This window comes from Poecile atricapillus, chromosome 3 (assembly GCF_030490865.1).
Source record: "Poecile atricapillus isolate bPoeAtr1 chromosome 3, bPoeAtr1.hap1, whole genome shotgun sequence".
NCBI lineage: Eukaryota > Metazoa > Chordata > Aves > Passeriformes > Paridae > Poecile > Poecile atricapillus.
In genome coordinates, this window is record NC_081251.1 from 66190686 (window position 1) to 66207284 (window position 16599).

General features: G+C 40.5%; 1 protein-coding gene across 3 annotated transcripts in view; it reads right to left on the reverse strand.

Annotated features, from left to right (window-relative positions):
* Nucleotides 1–14697: 14697 nt before the first annotated feature.
* The window catches only part of EPM2A (EPM2A glucan phosphatase, laforin), a 36662-nt gene continuing 34760 nt past the window's right edge, over nucleotides 14698–16599 (reverse strand). For all 3 annotated transcript variants that reach the window (XM_058835655.1, XM_058835656.1, XM_058835658.1), the window contains exon 4: nucleotides 14698–16561. In XM_058835655.1, coding sequence (XP_058691638.1) covers nucleotides 16281–16561 — 281 coding nt within the window. In that variant the 3' untranslated portion in view covers nucleotides 14698–16280. The remainder of the gene's footprint in view (nucleotides 16562–16599) is intronic.

The following is a 16599-nucleotide window of genomic DNA, read 5'->3' on the forward strand; positions in this document are numbered from 1 at the left end:
TGTTGCTATTCTGCCATTAGAAGTGCCACTGTTTATAGCAGCTGTAAACCCTGAATGCCTGTGCTTATCTCAGGTGCTGAGCTGCCTGATTAGCTAGAAGAGGCTGTTATGATTCTGACCAAATTTCTGACTTTGTGTTCATTGTGCATTAGCAGGGTACTGCTGTTATGATCAAACTTTTCTGGAGCAGGAATTCATTCAACACTCCTGACTTTGGCTGTCTAGGGAGCCTGTGTTTCAGCAGGATGAGTATGAGGCTACACCAACAGACACTGATTTTTTGCAAGGACATTGAGCACCTCTGAGAGTCAGAAAGCATGTACTACCTAAATAAATTCAGAATAAACTAGAAATTAATGGGTTTTGATCAAAAAAATAGCTATAGGGTATGACAGGCAGATCAGATACCTTCCACATGATACCTGTAATACAAATAAGTTTGAACCATGTAAGGGATGACATGAAGCAAAATTTATTGTCAGAAAATTATTTCAGTTAAATATTCACTTTTCAGCTACACTTTTATGTGAAGGTCCCCTGCTGTTTCTGCTGAATTCTGCTCTGCTTCTGTCCTTCACTACGGGACAGGGTTGTTATACACAATTAAACACATATCCAATTTGTGCACCAGAGACTGTGGCAGCTGTACCTCAACAGAGGGTGAAGAAAGAGCAGATGGATAGAAGGTGAAGTGCTGTCAGTCCATCGGGATTGAAGATGCCACAAAAATGCGAACAGGACCTATAGTTTATAAGAGAAAATAATGTCCTGACAGCCTGATGAAAGACTAATTCAGAAACCCTCATTCCCGCAAAAGTTAAGATCAGCTAAGATTGATATGGCTGCACTGTCAAGTGCTTCAACTTTTTTGTCCTTTTTTATATTTTTTTTTAAAATGAGAAACCAGACCAATCTAATCTGAATGAGGAAAGTCACCTTCCCTAGTGCTCCATTTAATTTTCCTCAAGCAATAGAAATGAAAATGATCAAAATATTCAAAAACATGAGAAGAGGAATGTTCTCATGAAGGTAGAAAAAAACTTCAGCAGTCTCACAAGAAAACTTTAAAACTGTCACTCACATCCCTAAAAAATGAAGCCGTACAAAACAGGACGTTCAAACCCATATGTGGGTGCTGCATTTTTTCCCCTCAAAGACCAAGAGGAACTGCAGTGACTTAAAAATTCATTTAATGCATAGCAAGGGAACACTTGAGAAGGGAAGGAGAGAGGGAAGACAGAGATGATGACAGGAGAGTCAAGTTAATTTGGAAGACATTTTCAGAAAAGAATATGAACACTGCTCTGGAACTCCCAGCTCTGCACATTAGTCAGCAACATGAGGTGCAGATGCACAGATCAACATTTAAACCCTTGTAATACTTTTGACAAAGTGCTGGTTTTAGCTTTATTCTGTACTTACTGTTTTTCACACTGTATCTGTTTCACATGCACTTGCCCCTATTTCCTACAGACCAGATGTTGCACATCTGAAGCAGTGCCAAGTCCCACGAGATCAATGAAACTTTTAACCTCAACCAGATAGCAGGATATTAGTATGTTTTCATGTGTTAATCTTTGTGATCCCAAGCAAAGCAATCACCTGTGGCAGGATATGAATTTCCCAATCCCAGTGGAAGTAACTCTTCACCTCATCTGTTCTAGCCCAGCCAGACGCAATGAATTGTGTATCTGCTCCCCTCAGTTTACTGATCTGCCCTTTGTGTGTATATTACAGCAAAGATTTCCAGTCAGCCAGCTTGACATATTTCCATGAATCGACTATGAAATGATACAGCTAAAGGGCAGTATGCCAAGGAATGACCAATTCAAGCATGGCAAATATTCAGTGAAACAGAATATTTCAGAGTATGAGGGCCTCCCTTGGATTTTTCCATAAGCACTTCAGACATACTCAGCATTTGCATTCTCAAGATTTCCACCTGCTTTACAGCCATGCCTCCACAGCCAGCAGCAGGAGGAGCTCATCACACTGCCTGCTCTGTAGATAACTGAAAAAATGGAACCTGCCCAAAAGTGTTAAAAAAAAAATAAATTGTTTCTACAGGTACATGTTTTTACACGGTTACAGAGAAGTAAAAGAAACAATGGAAATAAATCCTGCGTTGCTGAGGTCAGTGACCTGAAATCTCCTGGGAGAGAGGATGAGCAAGGATGGAGGAAGCTGGCTCTCACACCATGAGGTGCCCTGGGGACACGGAGCACTGGCACAGTCTACTGCACTGTCAAGTGAGATCAAGACAAAGGGACTTCCAGGTGGATCTCTCAGGATCTTGCATCTTCCACAGCAAAGTGTTTTCCCTGCAAAGTGTTGTTGGAGCTGCCTGAGGTGTCTTGTCAAGAACGTCCCCAATTGAGGGTTAATCACAGAAATGATGGGATATATGAGGCAAACTGTAGGGGAGGATTGTCATTTCACAGAAATTTACAGATATTATTATGGGAAATACTAGGATAAGAGAATGCAATTTTCCCTTAGAATACCTTGTGGGGAAGTAGAAGAAAATACAGTTTAAGAAAATATGCCTGTTACAATATGGCTAAGTGCAGGGTAAATGCCTGCTTTTTACCAAGTGCAAAAGCATTATGACACAGGATAGAAGGACAGGCCCATGGCAAAGACAAATTAATCAAATTACTGCCAGACAAGGTAGCATTAAAGGATCTTCTGTGGATTCCCATATTTCCATACATATTTCATGTATGTCTTTCAGGCAGCAAGACACAGAACAAAATAAAACCACAAGAAACAGCCCATGTGTTTGGGCCCATGTGTGTACAGGAGATTTTGATGAGTATATGGGGGATTTTTTTATTAGGATTCTATAAACATCAGGGGCTGTAAATCTAGACCCCTTTTTTCTCCTACTTTCTTGGGGATGATAGGAACATTTTGACTAAATCACACCCAGACACACCTGGGTCTTCTCTCATAGTTTCTTCTCCTGGTGCATTTTGCCTCACTTTCCCGGTCTCTCATTTCCTTTCCAGCCTGGTTTCTCCAGCCACCCTGTTTTTATATGTCTAAGGAGCAGTTTATCTTTGTGTTTTGCCCTGTCTGCCTGCCCAGACAGGCAGTGGGGCAGTGTGGAAGCCAGGCAGGTGGCCTGGGCTCTCCGCTGCCCTCTGAAACACGCTGGCAGGTGGCTGAGCAGGATTTCGGCACAATGCCCCAAACACATTTCGTGATGACCCTCAAAACCTTGCTCACATAAAGAGGCTATTGTGTGGGGCTTTTTAAGCATCAGTCTGTCTCCGGTTTTGTGCCCAGCTGCAAGAGGTGACACTGCCACAAACTCTGCTGAAGACTAATCTCCACAAGCCATGCTGCGCTCCCTACCATGGCTTTGCTCTGCTTTCCTCCCTTCCACTCCCCCTGAGGTGCCCCAGGCCAGGAGTCCGGACTGCCAGAGTTCAGACCACCACTGTGACAGGCACATGCCAGCCTGGGCCCAAAGTACCTAAAAATTGTCCATAGTTTAGAGAGGCCAGTCTCTGCTGTAAGGCTGCCCTCAAACCTGATCCTCTGGCACATGGGCACTTGCCTGCAGGAGGGCACGACCTGTCTGTGCACAGCAGAGCTCTCCCAGATTGCACTGAACTCCCACAGCAACCAAAAAGTCATCCCTCACCTTGACACCCACCTTCAGGTCATGATTTTGTATGTCCCATTTTTCACGAATGTATTTCCTGAGGGAATTCAGCCTAGTTCAGAATTCCCCCACCGTTGCACAAGCTGTTTGAGAGTGGCAGGTGAAGGCTGCTGGAATGGCTGCAAAGGCACATGTCCTTTCTCTTTCTTTTCCCCCCATACAGGTACGCTTGGTAGAAAACCAGCAGAAAACTGGTGTTTTCTATGACTGCTCTCCAACTTAGCAGATAGTTTTTCCCTTTAAATTGTTATTTAAATGATTTCACCATTTGGGGAAGAGGAAAAAAGACAACAGGAAAATCAAATTCTTTTCATTATAAACCTATAGTATTTCTCCATTTCAAGAACATCTTTTACTGGTATCTTATATGGCCTAAGAATGGGAAAAAAGTCAACATTTCTCCTTTGGTGAAGCAACACACAAACTTTCCTCTTCTTTTTTTACTAGAAAACATTGTAAGTTGTTGAATAAAACAACAATTGCACATACACATTTTTTTTTTCTGTCGCTTACAATGAATGACAGCTGAAGAAAGAGCTGACATCCAAAATCCCCCTTAGATTCTGGGGTGATGATGGTGGTGCCAGCATGGAGCATTTCCAAACCTTGTATACATCAGCTACCAGGGCTGGGATTTACAACACTAGATTCCTTAGTGAGCTGAGGCTTCAGAGCAAAAATATCACTTACTGGATGTCGGTCTCTTGATGCTGATGTGAACATTTGCCACCACTTCTCTCATTTCTTCTGAAACACCTGAGATTATGGTGATACTTTGGGCATAATAGGTTTCTTCTAAGAATACTTGCTTTGGGAGTGAGCTTAAGATCTGCAAGTTCTTTTACCAATATGTTCCAGGCCAGGCTGCAGCATGGTGGGATCAAGTCACCCAATTCCCCCCAGCATCAGACCAGAATGCAGAACAGAATTCAAGTTTCATTGGGCCAGAGAGGGAAAGCAGAGATGCTGATGGTGGGATCTGGAGACCAGCATACTCACGGTTGCCAATGAGCCCAGCAGTGTTCTTCCTGCTCTCCAGGATGTTTTTGGCTTGTTACAGCTCTTCAACATAAATTTCTTTCACATGCTATATAGCTCCACATACAGGGCCACATCCTGAGAGATGCAGTTGTGAAACATTTTGGGCAGAAAAGTGAATGAAGCCTACAGTCCCATTTTCTAGGCAAGTATTTGAAGCCCTGAATAATTGCAATGAGCACTACAGCTACCACCCCTGTCCCCCCACCCTAAAAAACAAGCAGGAGTCAGCAAATTCATTACAAATAAGAGGTGTCTCCTCCAGGGATGATGCCCCATACCCCAGGAATCTTGAGGTGTTTATCAGAAGTTCTCCCAAGCTAGGGACAGGCATCAGATTTGCCTCTGACCTCTGATTTTCTATTCAGTATCTCCAGGTGACTCCTCTGCCAGCATGCAGGTGCCACATAGGGGCTGTGACACCAAACAATATAGCTTCATCTGGTCCATAAAAGGCCTAAACCTTATGTGGTTTGATAAAGTTTTTAGCTGGTAATTAAAAAAAAAATCATTAAGAATCTTCTTGGTGTCTGCTCTGTTGCTGGGCTATTAGAACTGCGGGTCACAGGCTCAGAAATAAATCTTTGGGGAAAGAGATGGGGAAAAGGACTTTATGAGGCATTAGTTATAAACACGAGGACCCTTTCTCCTTTAAGTTATCCTCCATTACTTCTAGGTCTTTTATCTGTGCATTTGATATACGCATCAGAATTTTTACAAATAAAATAAATCACCAGAATTACATTAGCACAAGCACCAGCAGAGCCACACAAGCAATGCTAATGTGATGATTGCTTCCACTTGGTTGTTTAAGTACCTAGAAGCAGCATTTGGGGCTCACAGGAGTTTTACATCTTCAGGCTCTGTGAGATGGACAGATGAGTGTAGGGGCTCGTCTCCTTCTTTGTGCTGGTCGCCTCTGACCACAGCAGAGAACAAATGGAAATCAAAGCTAAGGAAGAGTTAAGAGAATGAAAATTATGTGGGAATGGCATGCACACTTCATTTAATAACTTAATAAACCAGAGGGTTTTTGAGGCAGCAGACAGCAAATAGGGATGGGGGGGGGAGTTTGTCTCAAGGAAAGCAGGGGTTTAGAAGTGACATTTTAAATCTCTACACCTAAATGAAGGTTTGGAGCAGGGAGTTCTATTTTAAAGCAGAACAGAACTAGTGTAGCCCAGCTCCATGGCAATGCTGTCGGAGCTCCCAAGCTCAGCAAAACATTTGCAGGTAAGATCGTCTTGAGGCTAAGGTTTTGTAAATTCCCAGTGGAGTTCATCAAGTGCTTAATAATTCTGTTATGTGTGTGCTTAATGGAGCACGTGTTCTCAGATGGAAAAGGTGGAGAACAGATTAATTATGCTCTGACTCTTCCAGTATGAAAACTTGAGGATATGAAATGCACTGCAAAACAAACAAAATAATGTGGTTATTCCTCCAGCATATAGCAGACGCATGGAGTTTCTTGCCAGAGGCTGCTGTGAATACTTGAAGCTTACACACATTGAAGACAGCACAAGCATTGAACAGAGATATATTCTAGATTACTGAACAGAAAAATTATATCAGCTCTGGAAATATCCTGAGCTACAAATGCTCAGAGCCTGGGGGCAGCAAAGTACCTTTGATGTTTGTTTGCCCTGGTCTCATCCTGCCCTTGGCTTCTGCTTTCATACATCTTTTGAGTGGGGTGCTGGGCTGGGGGAACCCTCAGTGTGACCTCATGTCACTGCTCTGTGAAGCTGTGGGAAAACAACTTTATTAGCCTCACTTTAGAAGGACTGATGGAAAAATCCTACTCAGGTGTTGTCATGAGGTTAGTTTACCTTTAAGGAAGTTAAAGTTGCTGGGGGCTCTTGGGAGTCTTTTCTCTTGACCAATTATCGGTCATTGCTGAGAACTGACAGCAGTTTTAGCCATTGAAAAGTAGAATCAACTTGTGAACCCCACCTTAAAGTGTACACCCAGAAGTCTGTGGTTGTTCTTTGTTTTTTCTGGCTGTGAAAGGTAGCGGAGCTCCGGCTGGCCTCCGGTCTCCTGCCCAGGCCATGCGGCCGGGCGGGGGCTGGGCCGGGCCCGCCGCGTCTCTCGTCTCCCGGCTGGGAGATGAGGCTTGCCCCGGGCCAGGTCGGGCTGGGCCGGGCTCGGCCCGATCTCTGGTTCAGCTGCAGGGTTTTGCTGTAACTACATTCACTAGAAAACTGCCGAGTAAAGAAAGAGAAGAGCTCTAAGCCTGCTGCAAGCAGAGACGGAGACTACGCTCTTCAAAAGCAGCTATGAGGAACTTTTCATCGCAGACAGCTCCAGCTCCTGTTCAGCAGAGATCACCGAACCATCTACAAAAGCTTGGGCAAGATTTTAACTCTTTCTTATCTAGATGAGACTTGCAGATTAATCTTTTCATTCAGAGAGAGAAAAGGAGAGTGATCAACATGAAAAGAGACTTTATAAACTACTAGTGGCAAGAAAGAAAAGAGACTTCAAGAAAGGTAGAGAATTAAGAAGATGCTTTAATTAAGCTGAAATATCTTTCTGTTAAAACTATGGAGATAGACAATGAAGTCCTGAAAAGAACTCCTTTAATTCATAATAGAGTATGGAGAGGAATAAAGTGTTCAAAGTGTAAATTTGAGTAAAAAGTGAAGTAATTGTGGTATAGTGAAGTGCTGAGAGATTTGAAGCCTTGAGAGGCAATGAGAAAACTGTTTTCTAGTGAAGCTCACAGGAGCAGATGAAAAATACTTTTTTGCCTTTGACTAACTTATCCTTAAAAATGCTATCCTCAAACTTATGACCCATAACACATTTCAGAGTGATGTGAAATGGGAGGGGTGGGCTTTAATAACAGTAGCTCTGAACAGCTGATATCAGAGAAACAAGAAACTAAAACAAAAATAGTTTTCTTGTGACAAACTCCATAAATTAACAGAAAGGAACTTCTGTTTCTTTACAGAAACTGGTGGAAAGACTATAAAGAGAATTAAGATTATTTAAACCATCAAAATTATGAAGTTTTTGTCTCTGTTGTCATGTGAACAAAAGAATAGTGAGCAGTGAGAAATGAAAAGGTTTTTCTAAAAGTTTATTCTGGTGTTCTTGTTCTTGTAGTTTGTCAATAAACTTCTCTTTATTCCTTTTAAGTTTTATGCCTGGTTTGCTCTTATTTTAATCCATATCTCACAGCAAGAAATAAATAATTTTTTTTTCCCCCTTGTTTGTTAATTACTGGTTCAAAACCACGACAGGTGTAGGATCCAGATTCTTCAGTAGGGAGATTTCCATCTAATTGCTATGATTTCTGCACATCTCTTGCAGGTGATTCAGAGCCATGCAGAATCTTCACATAATTTTGTGTTTCTCTCCCACTGAATAAAAGCATTATGAAGAAACACAGGTGAAAAGAAGCAGCTGTGGCACAAAAGTATGCATAGTATTGCTCTGTTTCTTGGCAAGTCTGCAATGAACAGTTACCAAGATAGTGTACAGAAGCCCATGGAGAAAAAAAATTCCACAAAGTCAAAGAATTTTTCTCAAAATTTCTGTAGTATGAATCGTTTCAAATGGCAGGAGTAGCAGGGGCAGAAAGTAAGTCAAAAAGTACAGGAGTAAATGTGTACAGACTAGAGAAAAATTATACTCATGCAAAATTCAACAGCAATATTGCTGAAAAATACAGACTCTCACCAAGAGACTGCAGAACTTAGCTGCATTTCCAGCCACTATGTATCCGACATGTACACCTCCATCATTTTAATTTGCAGTCTTGAAAACCCTGATCTTGGGTAGGCTTGCTCTTCATTTTATTTGTGTTCCAGGGAGGCATGCGGCACATGAACACAGATGCTCAGAAAATTCTGTTGGTGTACACAACAGATGCTGTCAGATATTGTTTGCATAAAGAAGTTCCAACACTTATTACCATCCAATATCTTGAAAAATGAAGTGATTTCAGTTTGCCACCTCACACAGCTTGTTTGAGTCACAGAGTCATGTAAGGAAAGTGTCCTTAGCCTCAAACTCATGGCATTTTCTGGAGACACTTTTATTGCAGCAATGAACCAATTTTTAATTTGTTTCATCAAATCACACAGTGGAGAATGCAACTAAAAGCCCTTGGGCACCAAGTGTAAAGTATTCAACTTGAAATCCCACGGCTGCTCTGGTACTTAAATTTCCACAAGCTGTGTGTATTTTGTTAGATCAATTTGTATCTCAAGGACGTGTGACTTGAGTGGAGCCTTCCAGAGCACAGGAGGAGAATCAGCTGATCACCTGCCTAAGTCCACAGTCCCCGAAAAAAGGGAGGAAAGATACACTGATGTGTATAAGTATGTTTTCTCTTTGACTTTAACAAATTTTTCTAAATCATTTTCTCTCCTGCCTTGCCAAATGAAAAGCAGGTTCAGCAGGGTAACAGCAGATTCTGGTAATTACTGTATTTCTCATCAAAGTTTGTTTTACAGATGTGGGGTTTTTTACAAAAATATTACCACAGTGAACCTTGGATCTTCATAACAACACAAAAACATAACAGTTTCAAACATAATTTTATATTATCTGCACTATCCAATAATATATTTTAATCGCGAATATAAGACAGTTATAAGTATATAATATAGACAGTTGAGTAAAAAGAAGATAACTGTTCTATGTTTAGTAATACGCTATTAATATAATTTCCATCAATTTCTGATACAATTCTTTGGGGGGGGAGGTTCTTTTTAAGTCAGAGTGGCACTGAAGGATACCTTGAAATTACAGCTATTCAGGAAAGCAAAATAAAACCGTGTTTACAGCTAAAATTAAGTTACTGATTTTAGCTCCATAAGCAGGAATACACAAATGGCAGAGCTCAGCATTTTCTAAAGTGTACTCAAGTCATGTTCCCAGCAATCAAGAGAGATCTAATCAGATTTTTTTCCTCTCAAAAACAATGTCCTGGCAGATTTTGTTAAATAGCTTGCCAGGCTTTGCTGTTCCCAAGGGTGTTGCGTGCTTATGGTGATTGCTGGGTGCCGAGATGTGTTTGTGCCTCCCTGCTGCATTTCCTGGGTCCCCTGCCTCCTGTGTGTGCTGACAGCAGACTGCTCATTTCTTCAGTTCACACATTTTCCTACTCCTGTTTCTCCATCTTCCTCTGCTAGGCTAGTATATCTAGTTACTGCCTTACAAGACATTTTGTGGTCCTTTGCATGAAAATTGCTGCAAAACAATGAATTTATTTTACCATATAGGAATAGTGGAAGACTTCAGAAATTAAGAGCAGCACTTTCTGCTTTAGTTGCCCATAGCTGAATAGATAAACTAAGCTTAATTAAAAAAAGAAAAACCAAAGAAACTGAAACCATCCCACAAACAAGATTTTCAGTGATGCTGAGAACACCCTGTTATAATTACTTACATTATTCTTTGAAGAAGGCACTTGGATGGAAAGTGCCATAAGGCACAAAAAAACCTGCACTGAGTCTGGCTAAAGATGACAGTATCTGTTCATGCATCCTTGTTCCAGGTGAGTAAGACATTCCAGGTGGGAAGGAGGCATGATCAGAGTCCTGGTTCTTATTGCTAGACCCAGAGCTGCCTGTGAGTGCCATCAAACTGTAATGTGGCTGGAAAGTATGTGGGAGCCATGGACAAGTAAGTGAAATTTAAGGTGGTCATTTAGACTGTATTAACACTGACTTCCAAAACACCTGAAATACTGTCTGATCAAGTGCTCACAGCAGCCCCACAACCACTGTGAGTGGAGGCACTGGGAACAGCAGTTCTCCCATTTAGCTACTGGCAGGGGACTGGGGTTAAGCATCCTTTGTGTCATGTTAAGAAACAGAGTAACTCAAGTAGAGAGATTAAATAATCCATTTCACCTGTAGAATCCGGCTGGTGTCAGGGCTACTGCTACCACGTGAGGATTTCCCATTCTGGCTCTGGCTATAAGCACAGGTGTTGCAGGATAGGAGACTTCTGAGAGGCTTGCCTGTTTCAGCAAGACACATGGGAAGAGAAAGACTCCATCAAGACGTGGTTTTGTTTAGACTTCCATCTGGAGCTATAATTTAAGCATGTTTTAAGTGGTGCCCTTCCCATTAGCTCTTCCAAAGCATAGCCTCATTGATCCTATTTCCGAGCCACACATCTCTACACAAAGGATTTATGTGACTGGCAAACCACAGGGCACCAGCAACCACTTTTGTGCTCATGAAGCTTCACCAGCCTGAGTGCACTGCATCAGTTAATTGCCCAAGAGAAGGTATCCAACTGTTCTGTGTTCTTGAAAGCATACCCTTCCACATTTCTTTTTTTATACAGCTAAATATTGCAAACTGCATTTTAAGCCTAAACACAGTCTTTCATTCTTAACCTCTGTGTTTATGCATTTTATTGAATTTTTGAAGATTGGATTAATTTTCAGCATTTGATTTGTTGCAGTGACTTTGGGCTTGCTGCCCAACTTAACCATGGCTGCTACTCTTGGATGATGGCCTGACCATTAATTATTTCCCTGCTGAAACTGCATTACCACAAAATAAATTTTGTTATAATGACATTACGTAAAGGCTACAAAAACCTGTCCAGCATTAGAAATTTCTTCTTGGAAGCTTTTCTTTTATGTTTTTTCCTCACATGGTCTAAATCAAGAATGAGGTATCATTTAATATTTTACCAACTTATGAATAAACAGGCCTTCTATTTATCTTGATGTAAATATTACATCAGCATTGAAGTAATTATCAAATAACAGACACTATCCTGCAATCTTTATAAATTCAGTCTCCCCAGTCAGACAACACATTTAAGCACAAAAAGATTGAATCATGTCAGATTAAGTTAGTTACCATCTTTAGTTTACAGGGTATAACAGTTCTTACTTCATAAGACACGTCTTAGTATGTAAAAAGTATTTGATAAAATACTCATTACTCATTCTTACAAATATGGATATTTTTTAGCCACAAAATTACAAAGTAAACCATCTAGGACTCTAATGAAAGACCTTGAGGTGAAAGGAAGAGCAAGAGGAAAATATGTATAATTAAGAATGAGCACCCCATAGATTCACTGTTAGCACAACTGAAGTGCCAACAACATGTACTTTGGTTACTTGTATCAAAATCCTGCAATTATGCTGATATATGATAATGTCATTGCCCTTGAAAATACTGCTTTCCTCTAACAATTTAGGAAGGAGATCAATGATGAAGTCATGTGGTTTGGTCTTGCTGTTGGTGATATCACTCTGTTGCTGAAAAATATAAAAATTATTAATTCCTTTCCACTTCTACCATCTGAGCAGCCCATTTCCCTCTGTCTTCTATTCATGTGGAAAATAAACCACAATTTTTTTCCAGTAGAATACTTTTTAAAAAACATCTGCAGAGGTGATTTACCACTGAGAATGTAAACAGAGTTGGAGACATTCAGCTATCATTTGCTGCATTAATCCAATTCCATTTTACTTAACAGCAGCCTGATGTTCATTATCTTTCCAGAAGGTAACTCTCGCTTGCCAAAGATATGCTTTTCCAGTAGTTATTATTCTTCTAAGTATTTTCTCATTGTTTTCTGCTGCACAGTGTATTTTTTTAAAGAATAATTTTTTTGTAACTTCATCATTTGTTTGAAGCATCTCACTGCAACTTAATTATGAAGAATAAAAGAAGCAACAGATGTAATACAGCAAATGTCTTTGGCTACTTTAGATTTTTTTCCCCCTCAATTACAGACCAGTAAATTCAGTGGGTTTTATAGATTAGAGCTTAAAAAGCCCATCATGATCGGTAATGGAATATCTGACTTTTTGCATTCTTGTTTCAAACAGGGATTTTTATCACCTGCTCCTAGACAATCTACACACTTTTTTCTTTACCATTACCCAAGTGGGCTTGACTGATAGCCTCAAACTTTAATTTCACTCCAGAGAGACTGTTTTGCACATGATTTTGTGCAGCACATACAACTCAGCTGCCAGGTTTGAGACTTTTCAACCATGGAGAACAGCCTGGTATCAAACCTGCAGCCAGAGCTTCGTTGTGCTTTATGCTGTACAGAGGAAAGATCATACACTTTCAACATAAGCAAAGGGACCAAAGTTCGAAGTGTAAAATAGCAAGTAAGGAGTAAGGGAGAAAGGAAGGCATTTGACAGCCACACCAGTCTCGTTTCATCAGCTTGCATCATCGATCTAAATGTGTCCTGCAGAAGATTGTCACTAGTACTTTTGTGATGTCCAGAGGAAAAATATTCACAAAATTATACCCCTCGAAGCTCAACCCATCCCTCAAGGGGCTGTGCTTGTTACAAAGTCACTTGTAAGAGAATTGCTTAGCTCCTTCAGGTAAAAGCCCTGGGAAAGAATATATACTATTGTTTGGCCTTATAATGACATTGAGACACTCTAACTACCTGGAGTTATAAATCAAGCAGCAAATTCTACTTTATTCTTTAATTTAATGGAGATAAAAACATGGCTCTAACAGGGCAGAGAAAACTGATTCTCACAGCATCACAGCAGTTTTCCCCAACTGATGCTCTTCTGTGATGAGTTATCAAAATATTTTTACCTGGTTCCCATTATTATGGGCTTCTTGGGCCCCCTCCAAAATAACCATTACTGTCTATCTGATTCTAATTCTTTTTATAAGAGCTGTTCTTCTCTAAATTTTGTAGTGCTTTAGGACTAAAGTAGCAAGGAAATATACAAGTACATCAACAAGAGCCTGTCTTGATCCTTTCATCCAAATTACATCAAGAGGCTAGCCTGTGGAAAGAGCTAACAATCCAATCAGCATAAGAAACACATTACAAATTTGAATTCTAATACATGATGTCTAGATGCAGATTTATCATGTAATTATACATTTGAATATACATATTTTTATGTGATTGATTTTTCTGTTGCTGTAGTCTCTTGCAATGATCTCTTTAGCATTTAAGTTCCTAGTTGCATTCCACAGAAAAGGTTTTGAATGAATGTTGCTTGACAGAGTGTCCATCACTGACAAAGGCAGGAAGGTAGCAGTGAGGGCAAAAAAGGATTCTACAAATAGGTACAAAGGTACTGCAAGCCCCTGGGATCCTCCTGGGATCTCTTTGCATTCTTTGTTAACATGATGTTGGCAAGCTCCTTTCATGCAGTTCATGAGCTAATGCAACCTCTATGATATGTGCTCCCAAGCAGTTCAGCAGAGAAGCAAACTGAAGTGGCAGTAAGCAATGAACAACAACCCCTTGCTGAAATGACAGTAAATAATGAATTAACAGCTTGCTAGGGCATCCTTGAATCTGTGACTCCTGTGTCCTATGAATTCCTGCCCTACAAATGAAACATCAGTCTGCTTCTGTTGCCAATATAATCAGAATTAGGAAGTAGCCAATACAGACTGGTTACCTGTGGAACAAGACTCAAATCTACAAGTATTTGCCCCAGCATTTATTACAATTTGCATCTGGAGGAAAGGGCTGTCTGTCAAGGATGCTTGAAAACACATTTTAAGCTTGTGGTTTCAAATAAACCTCAGCAGAAATTTAAAACTTAGGTGAATTGTACTCTCTGCCTCTTATGCCATTCTCCTTGTCTCAGTGCTTGATTTTGAGGAAAACATGGTAGCAAAAGTTCACCAATTTTACTTTAAACTCAGTCAAAATGAGGTAACTCCTGAGCAGGCAGCTGTAGCTCTGCACATCTACATGTGAGCCCAACAGCCAGACAGGAGCACTCACACGCTCCTTCTGCTTTCTGCACTGGGCTAGGAGAAGAAACACCTATTTTTGTCTGTGAACATACCAGAGGTGCCATATGATCCACACACCTTTGCTGTGCTGTTTTTTGAGATTTCCTATGAAACTGACACAGCACACCAGACAAGACATGGGCTGTTACCATTAAAGTGGCTGGTTCCACTTCTATATAGAAATATTGGTCATGACCCTTTTTGCTATTTGTGAAATTGGGAGACAAAGACACATGACAAAATGGGTCTGGAATAGTAATTTTATCTTTATTTAACAGAGAACTTTTCTCATCCATTTTCTAAACAGGCAGTGTTATTTGAAAAAATCAAAAATGAAGTCATGATCAAAACCACACACAGAATAACTTAAACATTTTTCTTTTCAAGATGATTGAAGTACAGAATAAATAAAATATATTATTTTGGACATTCTCCATAAACAGTTCATAACTAACAGTTTCTCTATTAAGTATTCAGAAAATCAGTATTTCTTACTTAAACTGACTGCATCTTTAGAGGAATAAATTGGCTGGAAAAAAAAACAAGATTTCACTGAAGAACAAACCTATAGAAACTATGTTTCTTAATGTTTATGCATCCTTAATCCTCTCTTCGCTCTTGAAATGAACCTACAGCAAATTGGTTTTATCTGAGTGGGACTGGAAGCTGTTGATGCCACTGCTTAGTTTAGCTGAGTTTAGCTGAGGGACCAAGCAGTAATGGAAAACATTAAGGATCATCCACAAAGCTAGCGCTGAGCTAGAAAACCATGAGAAACCATCCTCTGCAGAGTTGCTCTCTGCTCCTATAGAGGAATGTACTCATTCAGCCCAGAGATAGCCCAGCATTAGATTCAATCAGCTAAACCTAACACACACCCACTGCTTGCACAAGGAGAGGCTTTTGCTGTATTGGAGATATTAGTCTATCTAGAGATAGAGCCCAGAGGTTGTGGTGCCAGTTGTGCACATTGCTTATCACATAATTCCTACAGGTCCTGTCTTACCCCAGTGGTTACTGCTCAGATTGCCTTGGCACCTAAAGGAGCCCCTGTACAGCACTGCATGGACCAGAGGAGCAAAACTCAGCTTCAGTTCAGCAAACTCACAGCCTAGGATAATATAACAGCAGTCCTGCCCCCACAACAAAGAAAGGCTGCTACAGCTGGAGCTGTGTCCCTCTTCATGTCATACCCCAGCATAACCCCAATGTCATAAAAGAATATAGCTGGAGCTCATAATATTTAACATTAACTAGATGGACAAAGACCAAATCTTAGCTTATTGCATTAGACTTTAGCATTTTGTTTTTAAACACTGAGTTAAGAACTAGTTTCCTTTTGGTCTTTCTCGTTAATATCACTTGTCTACAAATTTACTACAAAATATTGCAACAATCTAATGTCCACTTAAAACAACTGAGCAGCTTTGATGATGATCTCCATCCTAACCTGAACCTTAGTCCAGTCAATCTTTGTATTTTTTTCTTGTCACTGAAATATTGCCAACTCTATTTCACCTCACATCTTATTTAGCATCTACCCTAAAACCTCAGTTCCTACAGGTAAGTAGTTACAAGAAAATCTTGCTTCACTTTGCAGAGTTTCTAGGTCTCATAATTGTACCAAAAGGCTTGAAAACGGGAATCATGTCAGCTTAAAGAAAGCAAATATTAAAAAACACTCTAAGGCATTTTCTAAACAAAATTCTCATCACTTTTACAAGAAGTTTATAATCTGAAGATAAGAGGTGGGTGCCTGAGTCACAGAAATCTCTAAGTCCTTGGGCTTCAAATGTGAGGATTCCCCTTCAGCTTCCTTTTCCTCTTTTACTTTTCTACTCTTGTATTTGGTATGAGGAACGAAGATGCCCAAATTTCTGGTAGAAATCATCTTCAGCACGATTCAGAGCTTCCTCATCTATGTAGACAGCTGGTCTCCGGGAAGCCAAGAAGTACTGCACTTTCCGCAGGCTCCATCCCATCACGTACTTCAGCCAGCCACTGACAGCGGCTGTGGACCTGCCAACACCAGCATTGCAATGAACATAGACAGTGTGTCCGTTCTGCAGCAGCCCGTGCAGGAGGCAGACAGCTTGTGGCAACATCTGTATTCTTCCTAAGGTTAAAAACAAGGCACGTTCATTTGCACTGGAC